General features: G+C 28.4%; 1 protein-coding gene across 1 annotated transcript in view; it reads right to left on the bottom strand.

The window, feature by feature from the left end:
- LOC111623970 (tankyrase-like protein) overlaps window positions 1-24,005 on the bottom strand; it is a 70,374-nt gene that overhangs the window by 39,682 nt on the left and 6,687 nt on the right. The window contains exons 3-14 of the mRNA XM_023366711.1: window positions 18,494-18,648; window positions 15,383-15,467; window positions 14,241-14,351; window positions 10,944-11,066; window positions 10,124-10,201; window positions 9,439-9,602; window positions 9,252-9,364; window positions 5,346-5,473; window positions 5,123-5,279; window positions 4,642-4,850; window positions 3,289-3,394; window positions 3,078-3,202 (exon numbers count right to left, since the gene is read on the bottom strand). Coding sequence (XP_023222479.1) covers window positions 3,078-3,202; window positions 3,289-3,394; window positions 4,642-4,850; window positions 5,123-5,279; window positions 5,346-5,473; window positions 9,252-9,364; window positions 9,439-9,602; window positions 10,124-10,201; window positions 10,944-11,066; window positions 14,241-14,351; window positions 15,383-15,467; window positions 18,494-18,648 — 1,554 coding nt within the window. The remainder of the gene's footprint in view (window positions 1-3,077; window positions 3,203-3,288; window positions 3,395-4,641; window positions 4,851-5,122; window positions 5,280-5,345; window positions 5,474-9,251; window positions 9,365-9,438; window positions 9,603-10,123; window positions 10,202-10,943; window positions 11,067-14,240; window positions 14,352-15,382; window positions 15,468-18,493; window positions 18,649-24,005) is intronic.

Below are 24,005 nucleotides of genomic sequence, written 5' to 3'. Positions count from 1 at the left end.
CATAGCCATTCCAAACACTCACAATGTACAAAACACATGCACTGAAAAAATTAGCAAGTACACAGAACTTGCCCAGGAAATAAGGCATCTATGGAGGATGGATAGGGTAGTTATTGTACCTGTTGTTCTTTCCTGTACAGGTGTGATACCACACACACTACACAAAAGCCTGGGAACATTAGAATTGAGTAGAAATACATACATAACACTACAGAAGGCCACTATATTGAATACATGCCACATTGTTAGGAAATTCCTGAATACAGACACTGACACACATTTAATTTTAGTTTTGTTTTGGTTGCTATGCCTTGACTTTCATCCGGCATAGTACACAGCCACCGGTTTAAACCGAGTATTACCCACTAAACCCAACATAATAATAAAATTTTTATTATAATTATAATACCACGTATTTTAATAGATTTTAAAAAATTAATTTGAAATTCCCTTTGGTCAATATATAGAAAAACAGAGAGCCTTTCGATAAAGCATTAATTTCATTTGTAATGTTTATGATCTTTTGTAATAATAATAAAATTTAAATACTAAAAAAGTATTAAAAACAGATTGCAGAGATGTGTTTAATTTCAAAGTATAAAAGGTATTAATGAAGAAAATTTTAAAGTCAAATCAACATACCTTTCAAGAATTATCTGCCTCAAAATTAAAAAAAAAAATGTAAATTTTTCCTTAATTTTTTAGGTAATTATTAATGTAACAAATTTTTTACTTAAATTTTGTCTTTGTTTATTTTTTTATTTAAAAACTTTATATCAATACTATACTAAAAATAATTAACCAATTGATTATTATTCCTTGTCCTCTCATTATCTCAAGAACACTATTAATGTTGCAACTAAATGAAAAATAAATTGCATAAACTATCTAGAAACACAAAAAGCTTTAATTGTAATAAATGTTTTTGGAACCTTAAAGTACTTTAAATCCAGGATTCTAGAAAGTATGAAGCAATTGATTTTCTGTTTGGTTTCCTTTCATATTTAACCAATTAATACCATTTTGCATCATCCAGACAACATAACTTTTGGTAAACTGTACATGCATTATTTTTTTATGCATCATTATTATGTTATTTATTACTGTAGGAAGTGTAAGAAACATTATATAGATCAGACACGAGCAAATGTGGCTCCTTTTGAGTTACATGAGGTTCTTGCTGAAAGTGTTAATTTCTGCTTTTTATTATTATTTTTACAATTTTATTTCCACAATTTTGAGAAAATATGTTTATTAAAAAAATTCAATATTTGTTTTATATTATATTTATATTATATAATAAAATTGCAGTACAGAACTGCGATACAGAATAAAAAAGTACAGAACTGCAGCTCNTATTATTATTTTTACAATTTTATTTCCACAATTTTGAGAAAATATGTTTATTAAAAAAATTCAATATTTGTTTTATATTATATTTATATTATATAATAAAATTGCAGTACAGAACTGCGATACAGAATAAAAAAGTACAGAACTGCAGCTCCCACTCATTTCACAAAACCCACATTTAGGCTCCCACTGAACTTTTTGCTTGCCCACCCCTGATATAGATTATATTTTATTGCTTGGTTTTGAACTATCCCAGGATATGTTTAACTAATAATTTTCATCAATTTGTCCTTGGGCAGGTGCCAATGACACTTTCACATCATCACATAATTCCGTAAATAATGCTCAAAATTTAAAAACTTGTTATTCTTTATCTGTGTATAACAGTGAGGTATTCTATTAAAAAAATCAGCTTATTCTGTTTTCTCGATGCAGCACAAAAAGCATTAATTGTTACAAATTTAACAGTGTTGCTGAAGGAACCAAACTAAACAATGTTGCAACATAGCAAAGAAACCACCTCAACATACATTATATAATGTAAAACAGATAGATATATCTTATGCTTATTTTGCCTGTGTTTCTAGTTAATTCAAGACACTAATTGATGAAAGGTTCATTCAGCATGCAGTCGTTACAAACGAGAAGAGTGAAATAAGTAAACAAAAGACCATTTTTTATAATTAAATAAGCAAAAAGATATATATTTTATCTTAAAATAAAAATACTCTATTTACTCGAGTATAAGATGATCTCACATATAGGACGAGGTGTGACTTTAAAGATCAAAATAAAGAAAGTAATTATTAATACAGTTCTAATTTTATTTCATTTAATCACAAATAAAAATGTCAAATGAACTTAAATGAACACATTGTCCAGCAAAAATTATTAGCATCTTAAACTTTAAGGCAAAATCTTATAAAATCAATAACATAATTTGTTCGTGTAAAGCTGGACAATTGGAAACCTTTTTTGCCAATTCTTGACAGTCAAATCCACTCTCTGTCAATTACACTTATGAGTTTCTCCGAATTCTGATTTCAGAAAAATTACCTGTTTTCACATTGGAATGGATTACAACTTATATCAGGCTCCTGAGTGATTTTGAAGTAGCAATCTGAAATTCAATTCAAAAGCTTTGCTTTTCCTGTTGCTATTCATCTTTACTCCTAACAATACACAAGTACAATCGAAATGACCCAGATAAAATACTTTTGTTTTTAAACACCAGAGGGTGAGCATCTGGTAAAAAAATGTGAATATGTGGTTCACAAAAATTATTGCAAAAAAATCATTCGCTCACATGTATAGGACGACCTAGGTTTTTGAAGCAGTGAAAAATGAATAAAAACCTCGTCTTATATGAGAGTAAATATGGTAATTAATTTCTTAAACTTTGAGAATGCACTATTCCATTCTTTGATTTGTTAATTTGTATTAATACCTTGTAAGTTATATATGTAGTTTTTCCTGTTTTTTAATACTTTTTACAGTAATCTACACTGTGTGATTAGTTTGTTAATTTGTATTAATAAACATACCGATTTACTCTTGTGTGTAGTGTAGAGTCTCTGTAATCCGGCGGATGTCGGATTACAGAGACTCTATTGTATTTTTAANATATAATTTAAAATTATTTAATTCATAATTTATATTAAAAATAAGTAATGATTATATGAATTTAATATAAAACACATTACATAAGCAGATATATCACTTACCACATTGTTTCCAAAATAATCGGTAACTGAACAATCCGACTTCTGTTTAATTACTAAAAACTTTACTCTCTCTAACATGGATGGGCATATTTTTGATTTAACAGTCTGCATTAAAAGTGTCAATCCTAAAACAACAATTTTTACTTATAAAACAATATATTTTTCATGTTATCTTGATTTTGAAATAATTTTAATTATGATTAATTTCTACCTTTATCATTATCTACAGCTACATCAATATTTACTCCAGACTGTTCTAGTAAGCAATCAACCAATCCCATGTGACCTTTCAAATAAGCAACACTTAAAGGAGTCAGCTAGAGAAAGAAAAACAAATTGTTACTATTTTAAATTTTATTAAATGTAACCTACATAGGCTGTTTTTTTTCAAGTGGCCTGAACCATTTTTTATGTACCATCAGGATCCATTAAAACAAACAAAGACAAGTGTAAATTACAAAATGAATTTATTACCAAAAGTTAGGTACAAACATGGTTACTTTTTGACATAATCACCGTGAAGGTTGAGGAATTTGTCATATATGTGGACAAGTTTTCCATCCCCTTGTCATTGAACGTTGCCGGTTAATGAACTGAGATGGCCTTAATAACATTGTTTTGGAGATCGTCATTAGTTCATTAGTCTCGAACCTCTGTCCTCCTAGCCACTTTTCCTGTTCAGGAAAGTCAGGAGATGGAAGTCGCTTGGTGCTAAATTGGGGCTATAAGCTGGGTGTTTAATGGTGGTAAAGACTTCCACCTTTCAGACTCTCACTCAGCTTAAAACTTTTAAATGTGTGAAGATTTCCATCTCTTTCCTGAACTGAAAACGTGGCTAGCAGGACAGAGATTTGAGACTAATGAACTAATAACGATCTTCAAAATAATGTTATTAAGGCCATCTCAATTCACTGACGGCAACATTCTATGACAAGGGGATGGAAAAGCTCGTCCACAGATATGACAAATTCCTCATTCTTCACGGTGATTATGTCAAAAAGTAACCATGTTTGTACTTAACTTTCGATAATAAATTCAATTTGTTATTTACACCTTGTCTTTGTTTTATGGACCATCAGAGCTTGAAAAAACTGCCCTCATATATTAATTATTTTAAAGATATAATTCACAGGCAAAATGCACAGCCATACAATTTAATTTATTTAACTGTCTTTATTACATTCTAGAATAATACAAGACTACAAATGCTACTTGTTGCAGTAATGTGGAATTATTAATTTCATCTATAAAATTGTTGCAATTTTTTTATTCATAAATATAAAAAGATACAAAAAATAAATCTATATTCCTATAAAAATCAAACAAATTTTATAACACTTATTCTATTATAGTATTTAGCTTCAATGGAAAATATAATAGCTTAAGTTTTATCTATATTATTAGACTGAATAATTATAAAATTCAATTTTTCAAGTTATAAAAACCCCTGTTAAAAATATTAAAATAAATTATAAATTACTATAAATATTTTTAATATATATTTTTCATGTAATATATTTCAGTTTTCACTTATACATATCTCTTCAAAACAAAGAATGCTTACCTTCCAATCATTATATGAATTCGGACTGGCACCAGCTTCCAAGAGAAGGTCCAAACAAAAATACCAACCATAAGCTGCAGCATAATGGAGTAAAGTATTTCCTGAACTGTCTCTAAAATTGGGATCTGCACCGAGCCGTAATAAATATGATGCAATGTGCGCGTGTCCATTTATAATAGCATGAGTGAGAGCTGTTCGCTGCTTTTTATCTGATAATTAAAAAAGAAACATGCATTAACTCTAATTATTATTAAGTATTACTACTTTGTATCTAAATATAATCTTAAAAGAAAAATTTCAGTAAAGGAAAAAAGCTGCAAAAGAGTTTACGATTTAACATTAACTGTTCAGTTTTGCTTCACACCAAATCCATGATAAATATCTAATTAGCATATTACCTCATTATAAATGTTTTCATAATGAGATATATGCTACAAACTAATGAAGGAAATTTTTAATTATTGAAACTATAAACAAGTACCTTTCATTTCAATTAGTGAGCCTTTCTCAACAAGTTTTTTTACAATATCTAAATGACCCCACTGGGATGCGATCATCAAAGGAGTCAGTTTGTCATGTGCGGCACTAGTTGTTTTTTCTGTATCCGCTCCATATCTTAACAAAACATTCAGGACATTCTAAAGAAAATAAATCATAAACATAATTATCACACACAAAAAAAATTTTTTTTATAAGTTACTCACGACATGGCCGTTTTTTGCTGCCAAATGAAGAGGACAATATGTTTTCTTATTTGGCCGATCGATGCCGCCAAAGCCAAATTTTTCATGAGCAAATAATAGTGAATTTTCTTGATCCTTTTTGTTGTGAGCTAAATATAATGTCATAGAAAGAAATTTATTATTTAATATTTAAATTGAATATAAAAGTTTATCAATAATTCTTAAAATAAAGTTTATTCCATCAGCAACAATCAGTACAGTAAAAATCACATTGTAACTCTTACTGCCTCGATGTTCTGTTGGTTAGTTATCAAATGAAAATTTCAAATTCAAACTTTTTGTTTGATGACCATCTTTTGAAAATTGTTAATTCTGTAATTAATCTGTCACTAAATAAGAAAACCTCAAATCAAATCAAACAGTTAGCCTAAAAGTACTTTGTGTGTAAAATTTCACATGTTGGACATTAAAGTTGAGTTTCTTAATTTGTGACAGCAAAAAAATATAGTACTATTATTATTAAATTATTCTTTTCTGGCATGATTAAACTTTTATCGAGAATATAGTTTTTGGTTAATAAATTTAACCAGAAAGAAAGATGACAATGTCTAGCACTGCAAAACAGCTTTTTTTTTAATTATTATGTATTTATAAAATTACTTATAAAAAAAATTAAGTTTGTTTAAGAACATTAAATATTCTTAAAAAATATAAATCTAAAAATAAAATATCCTTAGAAAAATTAGCAAATAACATAAAACTCAAAATCTTTCAAAATCGGATAGAATGAGTTTTATATTATTTGCTAATTTTTCAAAGAATATTTTATTTTTAGATTTATAGTTTTTAAGAATTAATGCAACTGATCCCATTGCTTTTAAATTTTGTTTTTAATATATATTAATAAATATTGTATCAGTCAGATTTTATGAAATTACAAGGTATAAAAATAATTTTTAATGATACAGTAGCCACAATTATTATTTTTAAAAAAATTAAAAAAAAAAAGTTTTCATTAGGCTTAACATTGACAAAAATTCAACATGGCAGTCACATGCAATGGAAAAAAAAATTCAACATGGGATAGGTTAAAAACACTTAAAAAAATACAGGTAGGCTTCCCACAACGCTCGAGAACAGCCAGTCAAATGGTTTGACAACGTTTGACTGGCCTTATTTCAAGATCTGAGCTTGTTTCATTGAAAAGTTCCACTGCACTTCCAGTAGCTTTAGGTTTTAAAAAATCTGTCATTAGAGATTTTTTGCTCTTGCTTTGCAAATCTTTATAAATTTCTGGATAGGCAGAAAAGCAATTTTGAAGATTTCTTTTAAATATTTCTGCTCTCTCTGGTAGAGGATCTGCCAGATTAGAACTCTCTGGCAGAGTTCTCTAAAAAGTAAGATTTTCATCTGTTTTGCCATGTCCAAACATTTTTCTATATTTTTCAGTGTGAAGTTTTTGGTTTCTTCATAGAAAAGATCTTCAGAATTATCTTCAATCGGTAATGTTTCGGATATAACTGTCACCAAATCTGCTTTGTTTATTTTATTTTCCGTAACTAATTCTAGAATATCATCAACAGTTATTTCAGTGAATCCATTGCCTCCTCTTGCGTGTGAAAGGTTTACTATGTTATATTCATGCTGAACTGGCTCAACAACATTTTCCTGACTGACCATTTCTGGTAATAAAGCTTTCAAGGAAGCGTTTAGAATCGAGTGGCACATTTCTTTTAGGGACAAGCCAATAACTTCTACACAATTTACAATTAGAAATTGTTTCCAAACTTCACTGACTATAATATCTGTAGAATCTATTTTCTCCAAAATTAATTCAAATGATTTACAGATATGGTATGATTTAAAAGTTGCTATGATTCCTTGATCCAAGGGTTGCAATAGCAGAATGGTGTTGCATGATAAAAACGCAATCTCAACATTGGGATGATTTAAATCAATTGGATGAGGGGATGCATTATCTAAGATTAGTAGGATTTTGAATGCTAAGTTGTTCTTTTTTAAATAATTTTCTACATCGGGCACAAAATAATTATGGAACCAACCCTTAAGTAAATGGCCTGTCATCCATGCCTTTTTGTTGGCTCTCCAATACGCGGGAAGGTCGTTTTTGTTGCACTGTTTCATTGAGTGTGGCTTTAGTGCTCGATGAATGAGCATTGGCTTGGTAATAAAATCATTGGATGCATTACTACATAGAAGTAGAGTTATGCGATCTTTGGAAACTTTAAAGCCAGGAGCAGTTTTTTCATTTTTTGAGATATAGGTCCTGTTAGGCAATTTTTTCCCCATGAAAATCCTGTTTCATCAGCATTAAACACTTGATCAGCCAGATAACCCTTTGTTTGAATAATATCTGCTAGTTCTGCTAGATATTTTTTTGCTGCATCCTCATCCACAGAGGTCTTTTCCCCTTGTATGTGTATGTTGTGCAACGAATGGCGTTTTTTGAATTTTTTAAACCAGCCATTACTTGCCACTAATTTAACTCTGGTTTCATCAGCTGATGACTGTCCCATTTATTTTAAATAATCAAATATTTTTAAGGCTTTGTGTTTAATTGCACTTTTATTTAAAGGCAACCGTTTCTTGTTCATATCTTCTACCCATAATATTAGTGCTTTCCATATTTTCCATTATAAGTGCTCTCAGACGAGCAACATTTTTCGCAAGAACAGATGATCCAAATGCGACCAAATTCCTAAGCTTTTCTTCCGATTGCTTAATCGACCAAATAATTGACACATTTAAATTAAAATGCCTATCAATATCAGCTATCCACTCTTGATTTTTAATTTGATCCAAAATTTCTATCTTTTTTGAAGAGATATAAATTTCCTTTTTAATGATGGTCCTTTCTTTTTATTCAGGATTGTTATGGCTAAAATTTTTTCAACCAGTTTTGTGGCCAGTTAAAATTGCAAAAAATAACTTACCTTCACTATGCTGTTAAAAATATACACCCAATAAAAGTTTATACTGTATTTTGGACCATTTTTGCAGTCCCCCACCTATTGAAAGGGTATAAATGATCAAAAATTTAGTGAGATATTTGAGTGTTCATGGTAACTGATGCACATCTATCTAGAAACCAGTCTTCCCCTGAAACTTTCATGGGAATAACAAGCCAACTGTTCTCAAGGACATTTAGCTCTGTACACCAAACTGCGGCACGTGTCACATGATCCGTTTCAGTTTTTCTGTTATGTGAAAAGATAATTTGTTTCTAAATATCCTAAACCACGTTGTAAGAAAATTTCTGCATTTTTCCAACTCCGGTGGAGCAAAAACATGTTGTAAAGGTATTGCATTGTAGGAGGCCTACCTGTATATTAATTGTTATTTCTGCAATAAAACTGTAAAATAAATTTATTCTCAATTAAAAATTACTTATTTTAGCATAATATTTCTGGCTTACAATTAAATTGTTAGTAATTCCAACTTTAAGCTCAACAAAACTGTTTAGCAAGTAACAGAAAAATAGCTGCTGAGAATTAAAAGGAATTTTTAAAGACATTTTTATGTATTTTGCACCACAGTTTTATAAACAATATATTGATTTCTGACTTACTAGACTAACGTAACTGTTATTAATGTATAATTAATGCTTATATTTATTATGTCCAAGTAGGAATTTTCTTAAAAATGAGAATTAACTGATAAATATACAAAATTCATATGTTTTTGGCGTTTTCGTATTCCTTATATTTTAATATTGTAAAGATTCTTAAATCAGAAAAAGTTGAATAAGAAATTAAAAAAAGTGAACAGTGTAATTGCTTATTATTTTCTGTTTGCATATGTATATAATTAACTTTAAAAATAATAATAATAATAATAATAATAATGCTATTTTATTTAAACTCCTTATGTAATATTTAATATATATTATTACCTGTACTGACTCACCTGTAGAAGAATGGACTAAAAGCAATTCAACATTCTGCGGGCGACCTACCATACAGGCTACATGTAGAGGTGTATTACCATAATTGTCTGTAATATCTTCTGGTTGCACCCCTCTTAATTTAATAAAATGTCAAAAATTTATTATTATTATATTTAATTAATAATAAACATTACAATGTAGTTTTACCTTGATAACAAAAGTTCAAGTGTTGCAGTAGTTTTACAAGCAGCAGCATAATGAATCGTCTGCCAACCACTTTTATCGGGAAGATTATAAAAAGGGTATAAAGACAACAACGTGGCTAAATATTTAGGATTAGGATTAATAGCAGCACAATGTAAAGGAGTAATCTGTAATAACAGAAACAATAAGAATTAACAAAAATATTTATAATAAATAATTAAATCAAATAAATTTAATCATCATAGAAAACTGTTGAAATATTAAATTTAGTAAGTCATTTAAGACAGAATTAAGTAGAGTAGACCTTCAATTTAACAAACTTTGAATTTAACAGATAAAAAAATTTCTATCCTAAAAGAAAAATTTAGAACCTTGTTTTTGTTATTTGCAGCTAGTGCATGCTAAAAGATGAGTCAATGAGTATAAATTATTCAATGTAAATCATAATATTTTACCATACTCTTGACAATAGTGGATGCCTTCCCCCAATTATTCCATTAAATCAAAAGCCTACTATGTATTACAAATGTTATATACTATTCTACAATCTTGATTTTAGTATCATATATAACACAAATATTATATATGATACTACATCATTTTACCTTAGGTTTAAATTTAATAATAGTGATCTATATTAAATTCTTGCTAATAAAATTTATACAATGGAGTTTATATGACTGCTTACCCTTGGATGGTTATGTGCTTTTTTTATGACAGACTTTGGTCTTATTTTGGGTAATTCTTGCTTATCGTTTAATAAAACCTAAAAATAAATTTTCATAAGAAATGAAATAATATAATGACAGTATAAATAATATTCCTATAATATAATTTGTTTTCACAACTAATAATCATTTTTATCATAAAGAAATAGACAATTACTTTTTGAATTAACCAAAATTTTAATTTTATGCCAAACATATTTAGTTAATAACAATATTTCAACTTATTCCCATTAATATAATTAAGTACAGCCTTAGAATAAAACAAAAGTCAGAAGTCAAAATCATTCATAATTCAAATTCAATAACTCCAACTAAGAAAAATTCACATGAATGTATTTTATTTTGGCTAAATTTTTGATAACCAAACAATTATCCTAAGTGCTTTTATTATTCAGTATACTATTTCCACAATAGCATTAATTAAATACAAACAGTAATTTTTAAATTGCAAATCAATTTTAGAACCATTAAAGAAATTACATCAATTTCTCAAAAATCTATTTTATAACCAATTTGTTTAAACATTAATCCAGAGTTTCAAATTTTAACAGGGTTAAAAATAAATAATACATATTTATTTACAACTGTAAAAAAGTTCAGTGTATGTAGTTGACCTTACTTTATTATATTTTAAAATACCAAAATCTCATTAACTGAAAATTTAACTGAATTTACATTGTTTTATGACTCATGCAATTACTGTTATAAATTCAAAAATAATTTGTGATATGTTGTAATATAATAATTGTATATATAACGTAAAAAAAGAAAATATACAACCTGTTGGTGAATATCAGAATAGCCATAACCACCGAAATCTATTGCTTCTTTTACTAGTTGTCCAGCTAGCTTATGATGGCCATTTTTAACTGCTTCTGGAATTAATCTTAATACTGTATCTTTCTGCAAAAATAAATAGCCATTTAAATAAAATAATACATATAACATAAATTTATGTTAATTACATAAAATAATCAAATAATGTATGTTCACTAACTAGAATGCTTTTATTCTTTAATACAAATCTTATAAATCTGCATATTTTCATTCTAATTGATAACTATTTCCAAAAACCAATCACTGTAATATGGAAAGTCAGATATTGACAATAAAATCTAAAGCAATTCAGAAAATAAAATATGTCAAAAATTAAGGTTTTTCAAACTTAGGATCAATCTCAGCTTAATAATAGAATATTAAAACATGGCATTTAAATTTAAAATAGTATATTCTGTACGAAAAATTTATCATATAAAATATGTGAATTTAAATTCATATATTGTCTTTGTATTCAAAAGTTTAATAAATCCCAGTAGACTGAAAGTCTTTGTTTTATATATAACAACTGTTTGTTTTAATCTTTCAAATTAATATTTATAATCATCTTTAATAAGAAATTATTATTATTAAAACATAAAAATTCAATAAATATCTACAAATAATTAATAAATTTTTGTGACATGATAATTAAACATAACCAAACAAAATGATCTTTACATAACTAAAAGTTTGAGCAGGAAAAATTAAATCCAAAATAGAAACACTAAAATCAAAACTTTCATGAAAATTTGATAGAAAAATCAACTACTTCTTTAATACAAATAGACATTCTTTCTAGACACAATTTAGGTTATACTCCTACCTATTCCTAATTTAATTATAAATTTCATGATCACCACAGGTCACTATTTAAATTGTCATCAAACCTGTTGGTATATGATATGAAATATAAGCACAAATAAATTCTATATAAATTTACAAAATTTTAAAAAATAACAATACATAAAAGTGTCTTCTAACTTTGTCCATTTGCACACACATGGAAAAATTAACAGTTCCATGGCAATGTCTACCTTTCATTCAATGCTACTTGTGTACGTATTGACAGTTATTTTAACTTAATTTGTACAGTCTGAAAAGTGCTAGGGCTGAAATATATTAAAACTTAAAGCAAATACAGTTTCAAAATTCTACAGCTGACTATTTAGTTTTCTTTGGCTGAATGAATCTTTATGAAGTGAAAAATTTGAATTTTTAAATTTGTGTATAAAATCTAATGAAAGTATATTTGTAATTAAAAAAAATTCTGCATTTCTTTATAATTTTCCCACATTACAATTTTATTAAAAATATAACCCATATTTTAATACAGAGGTTGGACAAAAATATGGAAACAACAAAAAAAAACCTATTACTAAACCTTTTTACAAATTAAAAGACAAAGTCGTTCTAAAAATATATATTTCAGACGATTACCATTTTTACAAAGTGTTCTAGAACAAAGTACAGACAGCTGGACCTTCCTTTTTAGGCTACACAACTGCCTATATTTTAAAAAGTTCCTTAAAAACACATAAAAAACCAATAAATTATTAAGAAAAAATCTTCTTTTAAAATTGGAATGGTAAATCTTACGACGTCTTGTTACTTCATCTTTGTCCGTTGGGTTTCTGGCTCTTTATCTACTGAAGATTAGCGCTGACAAATGTAGATTATGCCGATATCCCTCTGGTGACGAATTTTAGCGATATATTTGAATTTCCGTCAGATGAATAAATTACTTTTTACAAATTAAAAGACAAAATCGTTCTAAAAATATATATTTCAGACGATTACCATTTTTACAAAGTGTTCTAGAACAAAGTACTAAATACTAAACCTTAATACGGTGTAGGAAAACTGTTGGCATTCAAAACAACTTGCAGTCTTCTTGGAATGGATAAATACAGGTCCTATATAATTTTCAAGGGAACCTTGTACCATTCCTCCTGCAAAATAGTGGCAAGTTCAGGTAACAATGAAGAAGTTGGATAGCGATCACGCACCTGTCTCTCCATAGTAAACCACAAAGGCTCAATAATATTGATGTCTAGTGACTGTGGTTGCCAAAGAAGATGCAACAAATCACCCTCGTGCTCACAAAACCAGTCTTAGACGATGTGAGCTGTGTGAACAGGCACCCTCTTGTCTTCGAACACAGCATCACCATTGGGGAACAAACATTACACCATATGATGGACACAATCGCCCAAAATGGTTACAAAATCTTTGGCAGTAATGTAACCTTGCAGAGTAATCATGGGGCCCATGGAATACCATAATATGTCTCCCCAAATCATCACCGAATCCCCGCCATGTTTCACTCTTGGCAACAAGTAGTCTGCATCATAAGCTTGGGTTGGCATTTACCAGATGTAAACTCAACCACAGGTTGGAAACAGTGTAAAACAAGACTCATCCAACCAAATGACTCTTTTCCATTGCTCCATAGTCCGGGTTTTATGGCTTTGGCACCACATTTTCCTCTTATGGGCATTTGCATCACTGATTAATAGTTTTGGAATTGCAGCTCGCCCTGAAATTCCCTGCTTATGGAGCTCCCTTCGAAGTGTTTTGGTACTGACAGGGTTTGTGAGCTCCATATTCAGTTAGACAGTGACTTTTTCAGCTGTAGTCTTCTTATTTTTTGTCACATTCCTCTTCAATGACAGTCTGTCACGATCACTCAATACACACTTTCATCCATGTTGTTACTTAGCAGATGATGTTTGTCTGCTTGTTCTGTATGCAGTATAAATCTTTTGATACGGTGCCTCTTGACACACCAAACACTTCAGCCATCTTGGTTATGGAAGCACCCACCATGAGCACCAACAATTTACTCACGTTCGAATTCACTTTGTTCGAATTGACATTGTGCACTCCCACTTACACAAAACACAATTCCAACAATGACTGACACGTGCAACATATTGAGGAGATTGCAGAGGTGTCATTAGTAGTCAAATACAACAGCGCAACCTAGAGGTTTGGCTAGGATCAACAGTTACGTTCAACTATGCATTTCACAAGGGGTTTCCATATTTTTGTCCAACCCCTGTAGAACTAATTGATAAGTAACTATTTAAACATTTTTTAAGACACGATTTCCATATATATTGTTGATATAGCTGGTATATCAGTTATTTGTTAGTATTTGAACTACTATTTAATTACTAAAAATGGGAAAAGTAATATAACTAGAAATTTTTTTGAACAAATTTCAAATTAAATAAGCTTAAGCATATTAATACATACCATATCTTTTTCGAAAAAGCGAATTGTTTCTATTGAAACACCTCTACGAAGAGCAAGTTTAATTAAAGATTCGTCCAGATACGGTTTATGAGAATCATACACATAAGTGTCCTAGAAAGACATTAACTTTATTAAATTTCTGATTTAAATAAAAATCAAAACAAAGTATGAACCTATTTTAATTTATAAGAGAAATTATAACTCAAATATATCTTAATAAAAAAACTGGTTCAGTATGAGATAAATTTATATATTGATGAGTTGATGTAACAGTATTTTGCTAACAATGCAAATAAAATTATCACACTAATATCAGAAGACAATATTTCAAATTGTTTAGTTACATTTTTCCATGTATCTGTACATCAAATTCTTATTATTAAACAAACAGGATGTTCCAGAAAGTGAAAATATTTGTACCACTCTTTATACAATTATATATACAGGTATTTATTTCTAGCTAACATTAACTGTTTAATGTTTTAAAGTTTTTTATTTTTGTATTAATATTCTCTAAGATTTATATATTAAATAAAAATAATAAATAACTTTTTAATACAATATACAAATTTTATAATAAAAAATAACAAAAATTACAAGCACTTTTAAAAAATCAATTTATCAAGTTCTAGTATAAATAAAACAATTCAAAATCTTAATAATAATAATAGTTCTAAATATTCTTCTAAAATTGTAATTTGTAAAAATTTTTGAACAAATTTTCTGTTCCATTTTCCTGCAGAGGATAGGTCAATCTACTTTTTTTTTGTTTTCCCATTATTATATTTATTCATGTATACCATTAAATTTAACACACAAAGATAGTTATTACTCATTATTGCATACTATTTTGTAAATTATATATTAGTATACTAATTACTGTATTTTGTAACACAATGAAAAAAAAATGTATAATTTCAAATAAAAATTCTCTTATTATCAATGCAATTATAATCAAATTAATCCATCATAAAATCTTTATTATTGTATTATGTTTTATTTCAGATGATCCTTTATCAGAAAGAATTATTAAATCAAAGTTCATTCTACTAAAAATATAAAATTTGCATTTCAGTTTTAAATCATTATTTTAAAAAAGTTACACCTTTATTACACCTAATATAGCAATTCCAAATACTAACTTTTAAAAATGCATTGTTCCCTTCTCGTCCTCCACGACTTATGGAAATAGATCTAATCGAAAAACCCAGCATTGCTTGATTATACCTATAAAGTTGTTTAAAATAAATAAAAATTTAAAGGAAATGTAATTTACATAAACTTCATATATATTACTAACAAGGAGAGCTTACGGCTTTGGGTTAATGGATTTTGATGATCTTTGGTGTAGAGGTAGTACACGATGTTAGTGTACTATCTGTAAAATACTAAAGTGCAATACTCAAATATAATCGAGAAAATCAAACTTAAAGTTTTGTTAGCACTTTATATATAAATTATACGTACTTCTATTCGAGCGTCCTGTGGCAGAGTGGTAACGAGTCTGATTCATAAGCTTGAGTTCTCGGGTTCGATTCTCGCGTATAATTTTTTTTTTAATTCATAAATACTTATAATGTATTTATTTATTTACTCATTCATTTATTTCTTATTATTTATTTATTTTAATTTAATTTCTACTATTCCAAGTCTAATATTTTTATACTTTTGTTGACAATAACGGCGCATTCTTGACACCTATGTGTCAACTTTCCCATCTAATTGTTATCACTAACGGTGACCGATCTAATTCTCACTAGGAGCGTTTTTTCTATCGGAGTTCTTTTTCACTCACTCTTTAACAGTTCGTTTCTAAATTTCGACACGAATAGACGTATTTGTGTAGTAAAACTTATTTTGAAAAATTATTTTATAATCAAAAAATGTCGTCAAGAGAAGCAAGTTCTTCACGTTGTGACGAAAAAACTGTTGATGATAACTCTTTATACAGTGATGTAAAATACTAACTTGTAAAGTGCAAAACTCAAATATAACCAAGAAAAACGAATATAATTTATTGAAGCAATATTATATAATTACATATCATTGTCAGATGTACATGATCGTGAATGATACTTATGATAAAAACATTCAAAACAAAAATTCTGTCTACACCAAGAACAACAAATAAATGCTGCTTTTTTAAAAGGTATCATCAACAGTTTTTTCGTCACAACGTGAAGAACTTGCTTCTCTTGACGACATTTTTCGATTATAAAATAATTTTTCAAAATAAGTTTTACTACACAAATACGTCTATTCGTGTCGAAATTTAGAAACGAACTGTTAAAGAGTGAGTGAAAAAGAACTCCGATAGAAAAAACGCTCCTAGTGAGAATTAGATCGGTCACCGTTAGTGATAACAATTAGATGGGAAAGTTGACACATAGGTGTCAAGAATGCGCCGTTATTGTCAACAAAAGTATAAAAATATTAGACTTGGAATAGTAGAAATTAAATTAAAATAAATAAATAATAAGAAATAAATGAATGAGTAAATAAATAAATACATTATAAGTATTTATGAATTAAAAAAAAAATTATACGCGAGAATCGAACCCGAGAACTCAAGCTTATGAATCAGACTCGTTACCACTCTGCCACAGGACGCTCGAATAGAAGTACGTATAATTTATATATAAAGTGCTAACAAAACTTTAAGTTCGATTTTCTCAATTATATTTGAGTATTGCACTTTAGTATTTTACAGATAGTACACTAACATCGTGTACTACCTCTACACCAAAGATCATCAAAATCAGTTACCCCAAAGCCGTAGGCTCTCCTTGTAAGATAATTAGTATAGTATTCAATAAATATCCAATTAAAAATTATTGAAAACCAATAATCAGTTTTCAATAATTTGTAATATGTTTGGTCAATTGGACATTTGCAAATGATCAAACATTTGATTTCATCTCATCAAATAGTCTAATTGATATATAAGCTATAAGCACAGCAGCAACAATACAGAGGTACAATAATAATAATAATAATAAAAATCACAAAAAACTTAAAAATAAAAGCTAGTCACCTTTATTACTGTAAAAATCTAAACAATAAAGATAAAAATAATTTTATTTCCAACATTTTTGTGGTATTTTTAGTTGTTATTATCCATTCATAATGCCAATATTGTGCTAATAGCTTATACAGGTAACCCCATATAACACGGGAGTTATGTTCCAAAAAATTGCCGTGTTATACGAAACAAAGAACTAGTACAAAAAGGGGGTTAGGTTCCAAGAATTAAAAAACATGCTATTTTGTTTTCATAATTAAGATAAATATCTTTTTTTTTTTAAAGAAGTGTTCAACACTAGATTGTGTTTTTAAACAAATGAATAATAAACTATTGTTATAGAAACGGCGAACACCACCGAAAAAAGTCAACTAAATAAAAGGTGGAGAATAAGCCATGTGATTGTTCTAAAAACACAATCTAGTGTTCAACACTTCTAAAGAAAATATTACAACACGGTTTCACAACAAATGAACAATAAATATCTTTATTAAAATTTTCTTAAGAAGAGATACATATTAATATAAATGTGGTCAGAGGTGCAGTTTAATGCCTAAAAACTGGTGACGGAATAAAGAATGTATGAAATAAGGGAAAAACATCTGGCAACACAAAAGCAGAAGTGTTGAGATCTGGCAACACTGAAACAAGTTTCGGGAAGGACCAAGTGTATTGACAGAAGGTGGGAAAAGAATATTTACATACTTAAGTACTAATAATTCACGAAAATTATGCAGGAAAATCAGATAGTACATACATGCTTGAATGAAAAATGTCAAATGAGGTATCTTTCACACTTAAAAGCTTTATCATGTTTACTGAACTGTTGTACAGGGATTTCCCTAATTTCAAATTAGATAAAGTTCACTTTTAATAGATTTTACTACATTTCATGCTGTACGAGGGTTTTACCCAATTCTCGAACCATGTTAGAGTGAATCCATGCTATAAAAGTGCCATGTTATATGGGGGTTACCTATATATATATATCAGTGATGGACATAACTGGGATTATGAGAAAACAGTTTCAGGGTTTTAAATCTTGTTATTTAAATTATAAAATCAATATCATCTGTTCAAAAAATGTTGTTTATGTAACTTTACCATTATGAAAAAAATCAATCAAGATAAAACACTGTTACTAACTAAGAATTTTAAGTTTCATTCCCAATAATACTTTCATCCCAGATAAATCATTATAGTTAATTATGGTTGTAATTTAAATACTTACTCTCCAGTATCCATATGTTCAAGTAGATTATCTGGAACTGGGGCATATTTTCTCACTTGTGCATTTAAAAGAGCTTTTATCACCCTGAGATCATCATTAATAATAGCGTACGTCAGAGAAGTATAAGGAACATCGACACTTCTTGGTACCGAAAGCTAAATAGATAATTTATATAATATTACATCACAAAGAAATATAGATTGAATAATTAAACATCTGTTGAAAATAAAACATTATTTCTATTTTTATACATTATATACAAAAAAAATAAAAAATGATGCTTTGATGACCAATTTAAAATCAATCATCTTTAACAATAAAAAAATTAAATTAAATTTTTCATTGTTGTTAAAGATTTAAATTTTCCTAATCAGTGATCAGTTTGTCTATTTATTAATTAAAGCAAATAATTTTAATATTTCAGTAGAATAACAATAAAAATCAGTTCTCCTCATTATATTCACTTAATCACTAACTAAATATAATTAATTTTCAATATAAATAAGAACTTAAATTTAGCTATTTATAACTTCTCTAAATACAGTGGAAATGATACAGCATTTTAATTTGATATAACTAAATATAGTTTAAAATTCTCTATACTTTTAATTCCTTTAAACTTTTCCAATTTGAACTTCTCAGCAATTTATTAATCAAGTATAAAAGTAAACAAGTAAAATGGCAAGCCTGTATTTGGGACAAGATTATGTCTCGGAGACGCACTACTAAACACAATCACTTTGACGCTCAGGAGGGTCTCGTTCTCATTCTCCAAAATTCTTTGGTATCGCTGGTTTTGAGTATGATCTTTCAAACTTCACCAGCCATGACCATGAGGTTGTCCACGATGTATTTTCAGTGAAATTAACCTATCCAATTTCGAAATTTCACAACATTTCATGTTGCACTGAGTTGAATTTTTATCGATGCCTAATGAAAATTTCCCATTTTTGAAAAAAATAATCCTGGCTAGCATATTGTCCAAAATTATTTTTTATTTTGGCACAAACAATATATATATATATTAATTATTAATAAATGTAGACAAAAACAAATTATATTTCGGAAGTTAGTTTTAATATAAAATTATGATGACTAGTGCCATCTACTTCGAAAAAAGGTTCCGATGCTGAAGCGAGATATCTCGGGTCAACGGTCAANATTAAATTTCTGATTTAAATAAAAATCAAAACAAAGTATGAACCTATTTTAATTTATAAGAGAAATTATAACTCAAATATATCTTAATAAAAAAACTGGTTCAGTATGAGATAAATTTATATATTGATGAGTTGATGTAACAGTATTTTGCTAACAATGCTAAAACATAAAAATTCAATAAATATCTACAAATAATTAATAAATTTTTGTGACATGATAATTAAACATAACCAAACAAAATGATCTTTACATAACTAAAAGTTTGAGCAGGAAAAATTAAATCCAAAATAGAAACACTAAAATCAAAACTTTCATGAAAATTTGATAGAAAAATCAACTACTTCTTTAATACAAATAGACATTCTTTCTAGACACAATTTAGGTTATACTCCTACCTATTCCTAATTTAATTATAAATTTCATGATCACCACAGGTCACTATTTAAATTGTCATCAAACCTGTTGGTATATGATATGAAATATAAGCACAAATAAATTCTATATAAATTTACAAAATTTTAAAAAATAACAATACATAAAAGTGTCTTCTAACTTTGTCCATTTGCACACACATGGAAAAATTAACAGTTCCATGGCAATGTCTACCTTTCATTCAATGCTACTTGTGTACGTATTGACAGTTATTTTAACTTAATTTGTACAGTCTGAAAAGTGCTAGGGCTGAAATATATTAAAACTTAAAGCAAATACAGTTTCAAAATTCTACAGCTGACTATTTAGTTTTCTTTGGCTGAATGAATCTTTATGAAGTGAAAAATTTGAATTTTTAAATTTGTGTATAAAATCTAATGAAAGTATATTTGTAATTAAAAAAAATTCTGCATTTCTTTATAATTTTCCCACATTACAATTTTATTAAAAATATAACCCATATTTTAATACAGAGGTTGGACAAAAATATGGAAACAACAAAAAAAAACCTATTACTAAACCTTTTTACAAATTAAAAGACAAAGTCGTTCTAAAAATATATATTTCAGACGATTACCATTTTTACAAAGTGTTCTAGAACAAAGTACAGACAGCTGGACCTTCCTTTTTAGGCTACACAACTGCCTATATTTTAAAAAGTTCCTTAAAAACACATAAAAAACCAATAAATTATTAAGAAAAAATCTTCTTTTAAAATTGGAATGGTAAATCTTACGACGTCTTGTTACTTCATCATTGTCCGTTAGGTTTCTGGCTCTTTATCTACTGAAGATTAGCGCTGACAAATGTAGATTATGCCGATATCCCTCTGGTGACGAATTTTAGCGATATATTTGAATTTCCGTCAGATGAATAAATTACTTTTTACAAATTAAAAGACAAAATCGTTCTAAAAATATATATTTCAGACGATTACCATTTTTACAAAGTGTTCTAGAACAAAGTACTAAATACTAAACCTTAATACGGTGTAGGAAAACTGTTGGCATTCAAAACAACTTGCAGTCTTCTTGGAATGGATAAATACAGGTCCTATATAATTTTCAAGGGAACCTTGTACCATTCCTCCTGCAAAATAGTGGCAAGTTCAGGTAACAATGAAGAAGTTGGATAGCGATCACGCACCTGTCTCTCCATAGTAAACCACAAAGGCTCAATAATATTGATGTCTAGTGACTGTGGTTGCCAAAGAAGATGCAACAAATCACCCTCGTGCTCACAAAACCAGTCTTAGACGATGTGAGCTGTGTGAACAGGCACCCTCTTGTCTTCGAACACAGCATCACCATTGGGGAACAAACATTACACCATATGATGGACACAATCGCCCAAAATGGTTACAAAATCTTTGGCAGTAATGTAACCTTGCAGAGTAATCATGGGGCCCATGGAATACCATAATATGTCTCCCCAAATCATCACCGAATCCCCGCCATGTTTCACTCTTGGCAACAAGTAGTCTGCATCATAAGCTTGGGTTGGCATTTACCAGATGTAAACTCAACCACAGGTTGGAAACAGTGTAAAACAAGACTCATCCAACCAAATGACTCTTTTCCATTGCTCCATAGTCTGGGTTTTATGGCTTTGGCACCACATTTTCCTCTTATGGGCATTTGCATCACTGATTAATAGTTTTGGAATTGCAGCTCGCCCTGAAATTCCCTGCTTATGGAGCTCCCTTCGAAGTGTTTTGGTACTGACAGGGTTTGTGAGCTCCATATTCAGTTAGACAGTGACTTTTTCAGCTGTAGTCTTCTTATTTTTTGTCACATTCCTCTTCAATGACAGTCTGTCACGATCACTCAATACACACTTTCATCCATGTTGTTACTTAGCAGATGATGTTTGTCTGCTTGTTCTGTATGCAGTATAAATCTTTTGATACGGTGCCTCTTGACACACCAAACACTTCAGCCATCTTGGTTATGGAAGCACCCACCATGAGCACCAACAATTTACTCACGTTCGAATTCACTTTGTTCGAATTGACATTGTGCACTCCCACTTACACAAAACACAATTCCAACAATGACTGACACGTGCAACATATTGAGGAGATTGCAGAGGTGTCATTAGTAGTCAAATACAACAGCGCAACCTAGAGGTTTGGCTAGGATCAACAGTTACGTTCAACTATGCATTTCACAAGGGGTTTCCATATTTTTGTCCAACCCCTGTAGAACTAATTGATAAGTAACTATTTAAACATTTTTTAAGACACGATTTCCATATATATTGTTGATATAGCTGGTATATCAGTTATTTGTTAGTATTTGAACTACTATTTAATTACTAAAAATGGGAAAAGTAATATAACTAGAAATTTTTTTGAACAAATTTCAAATTAAATAAGCTTAAGCATATTAATACATACCATATCTTTTTCGAAAAAGCGAATTGTTTCTATTGAAACACCTCTACGAAGAGCAAGTTTAATTAAAGATTCGTCCAGATATGGTTTATGAGAATCATACACATAAGTGTCCTAGAAAGACATTAACTTTATTAAATTTCTGATTTAAATAAAAATCAAAACAAAGTATGAACCTATTTTAATTTATAAGAGAAATTATAACTCAAATATATCTTAATAAAAAAACTGGTTCAGTATGAGATAAATTTATATATTGATGAGTTGATGTAACAGTATTTTGCTAACAATGCAAATAAAATTATCACACTAATATCAGAAGACAATATTTCAAATTGTTTAGTTACATTTTTCCATGTATCTGTACATCAAATTCTTATTATTAAACAAACAGGATGTTCCAGAAAGTGAAAATATTTGTACCACTCTTTATACAATTATATATACAGGTATTTATTTCTAGCTAACATTAACTGTTTAATGTTTTAAAGTTTTTTATTTTTGTATTAATATTCTCTAAGATTTATATATTAAATAAAAATAATAAATAACTTTTTAATACAATATACAAATTTTATAATAAAAAATAACAAAAATTACAAGCACTTTTAAAAAATCAATTTATCAAGTTCTAGTATAAATAAAACAATTCAAAATCTTAATAATAATAATAGTTCTAAATATTCTTCTAAAATTGTAATTTGTAAAAATTTTTGAACAAATTTTCTGTTCCATTTTCCTGCAGAGGATAGGTCAATCTACTTTTTTTTTGTTTTCCCATTATTATATTTATTCATGTATACCATTAAATTTAACACACAAAGATAGTTATTACTCATTATTGCATACTATTTTGTAAATTATATATTAGTATACTAATTACTGTATTTTGTAACACAATGAAAAAAAAATGTATAATTTCAAATAAAAATTCTCTTATTATCAATGCAATTATAATCAAATTAATCCATCATAAAATCTTTATTATTGTATTATGTTTTATTTCAGATGATCCTTTATCAGAAAGAATTATTAAATCAAAGTTCATTCTACTAAAAATATAAAATTTGCATTTCAGTTTTAAATCATTATTTTAAAAAAGTTACACCTTTATTACACCTAATATAGCAATTCCAAATACTAACTTTTAAAAATGCATTGTTCCCTTCTCGTCCTCCACGACTTATGGAAATAGATCTAATCGAAAAACCCAGCATTGCTTGATTATACCTATAAAGTTGTTTAAAATAAATAAAAATTTAAAGGAAATGTAATTTACATAAACTTCATATATATTACTAACAAGGAGAGCCTACGGCTTTGGGTTAATGGATTTTGATGATCTTTGGTGTAGAGGTAGTACACGATGTTAGTGTACTATCTGTAAAATACTAAAGTGCAATACTCAAATATAATCGAGAAAATCGAACTTAAAGTTTTGTTAGCACTTTATATATAAATTATACGTACTTCTATTCGAGCGTCCTGTGGCAGAGTGGTAACGAGTCTGATTCATAAGCTTGA

The sequence above is a fragment of the Centruroides sculpturatus genome, unplaced genomic scaffold, assembly GCF_000671375.1.
Source record: "Centruroides sculpturatus isolate CEXI.00-Female unplaced genomic scaffold, Cexi_2.0 scaffold382, whole genome shotgun sequence".
In the NCBI taxonomy this organism is placed as follows: domain Eukaryota; kingdom Metazoa; phylum Arthropoda; class Arachnida; order Scorpiones; family Buthidae; genus Centruroides; species Centruroides sculpturatus.
The sequence above is the reverse complement of the archived record's forward strand: the minus strand, read 5'-3'. Positions and strand labels throughout refer to the sequence as shown.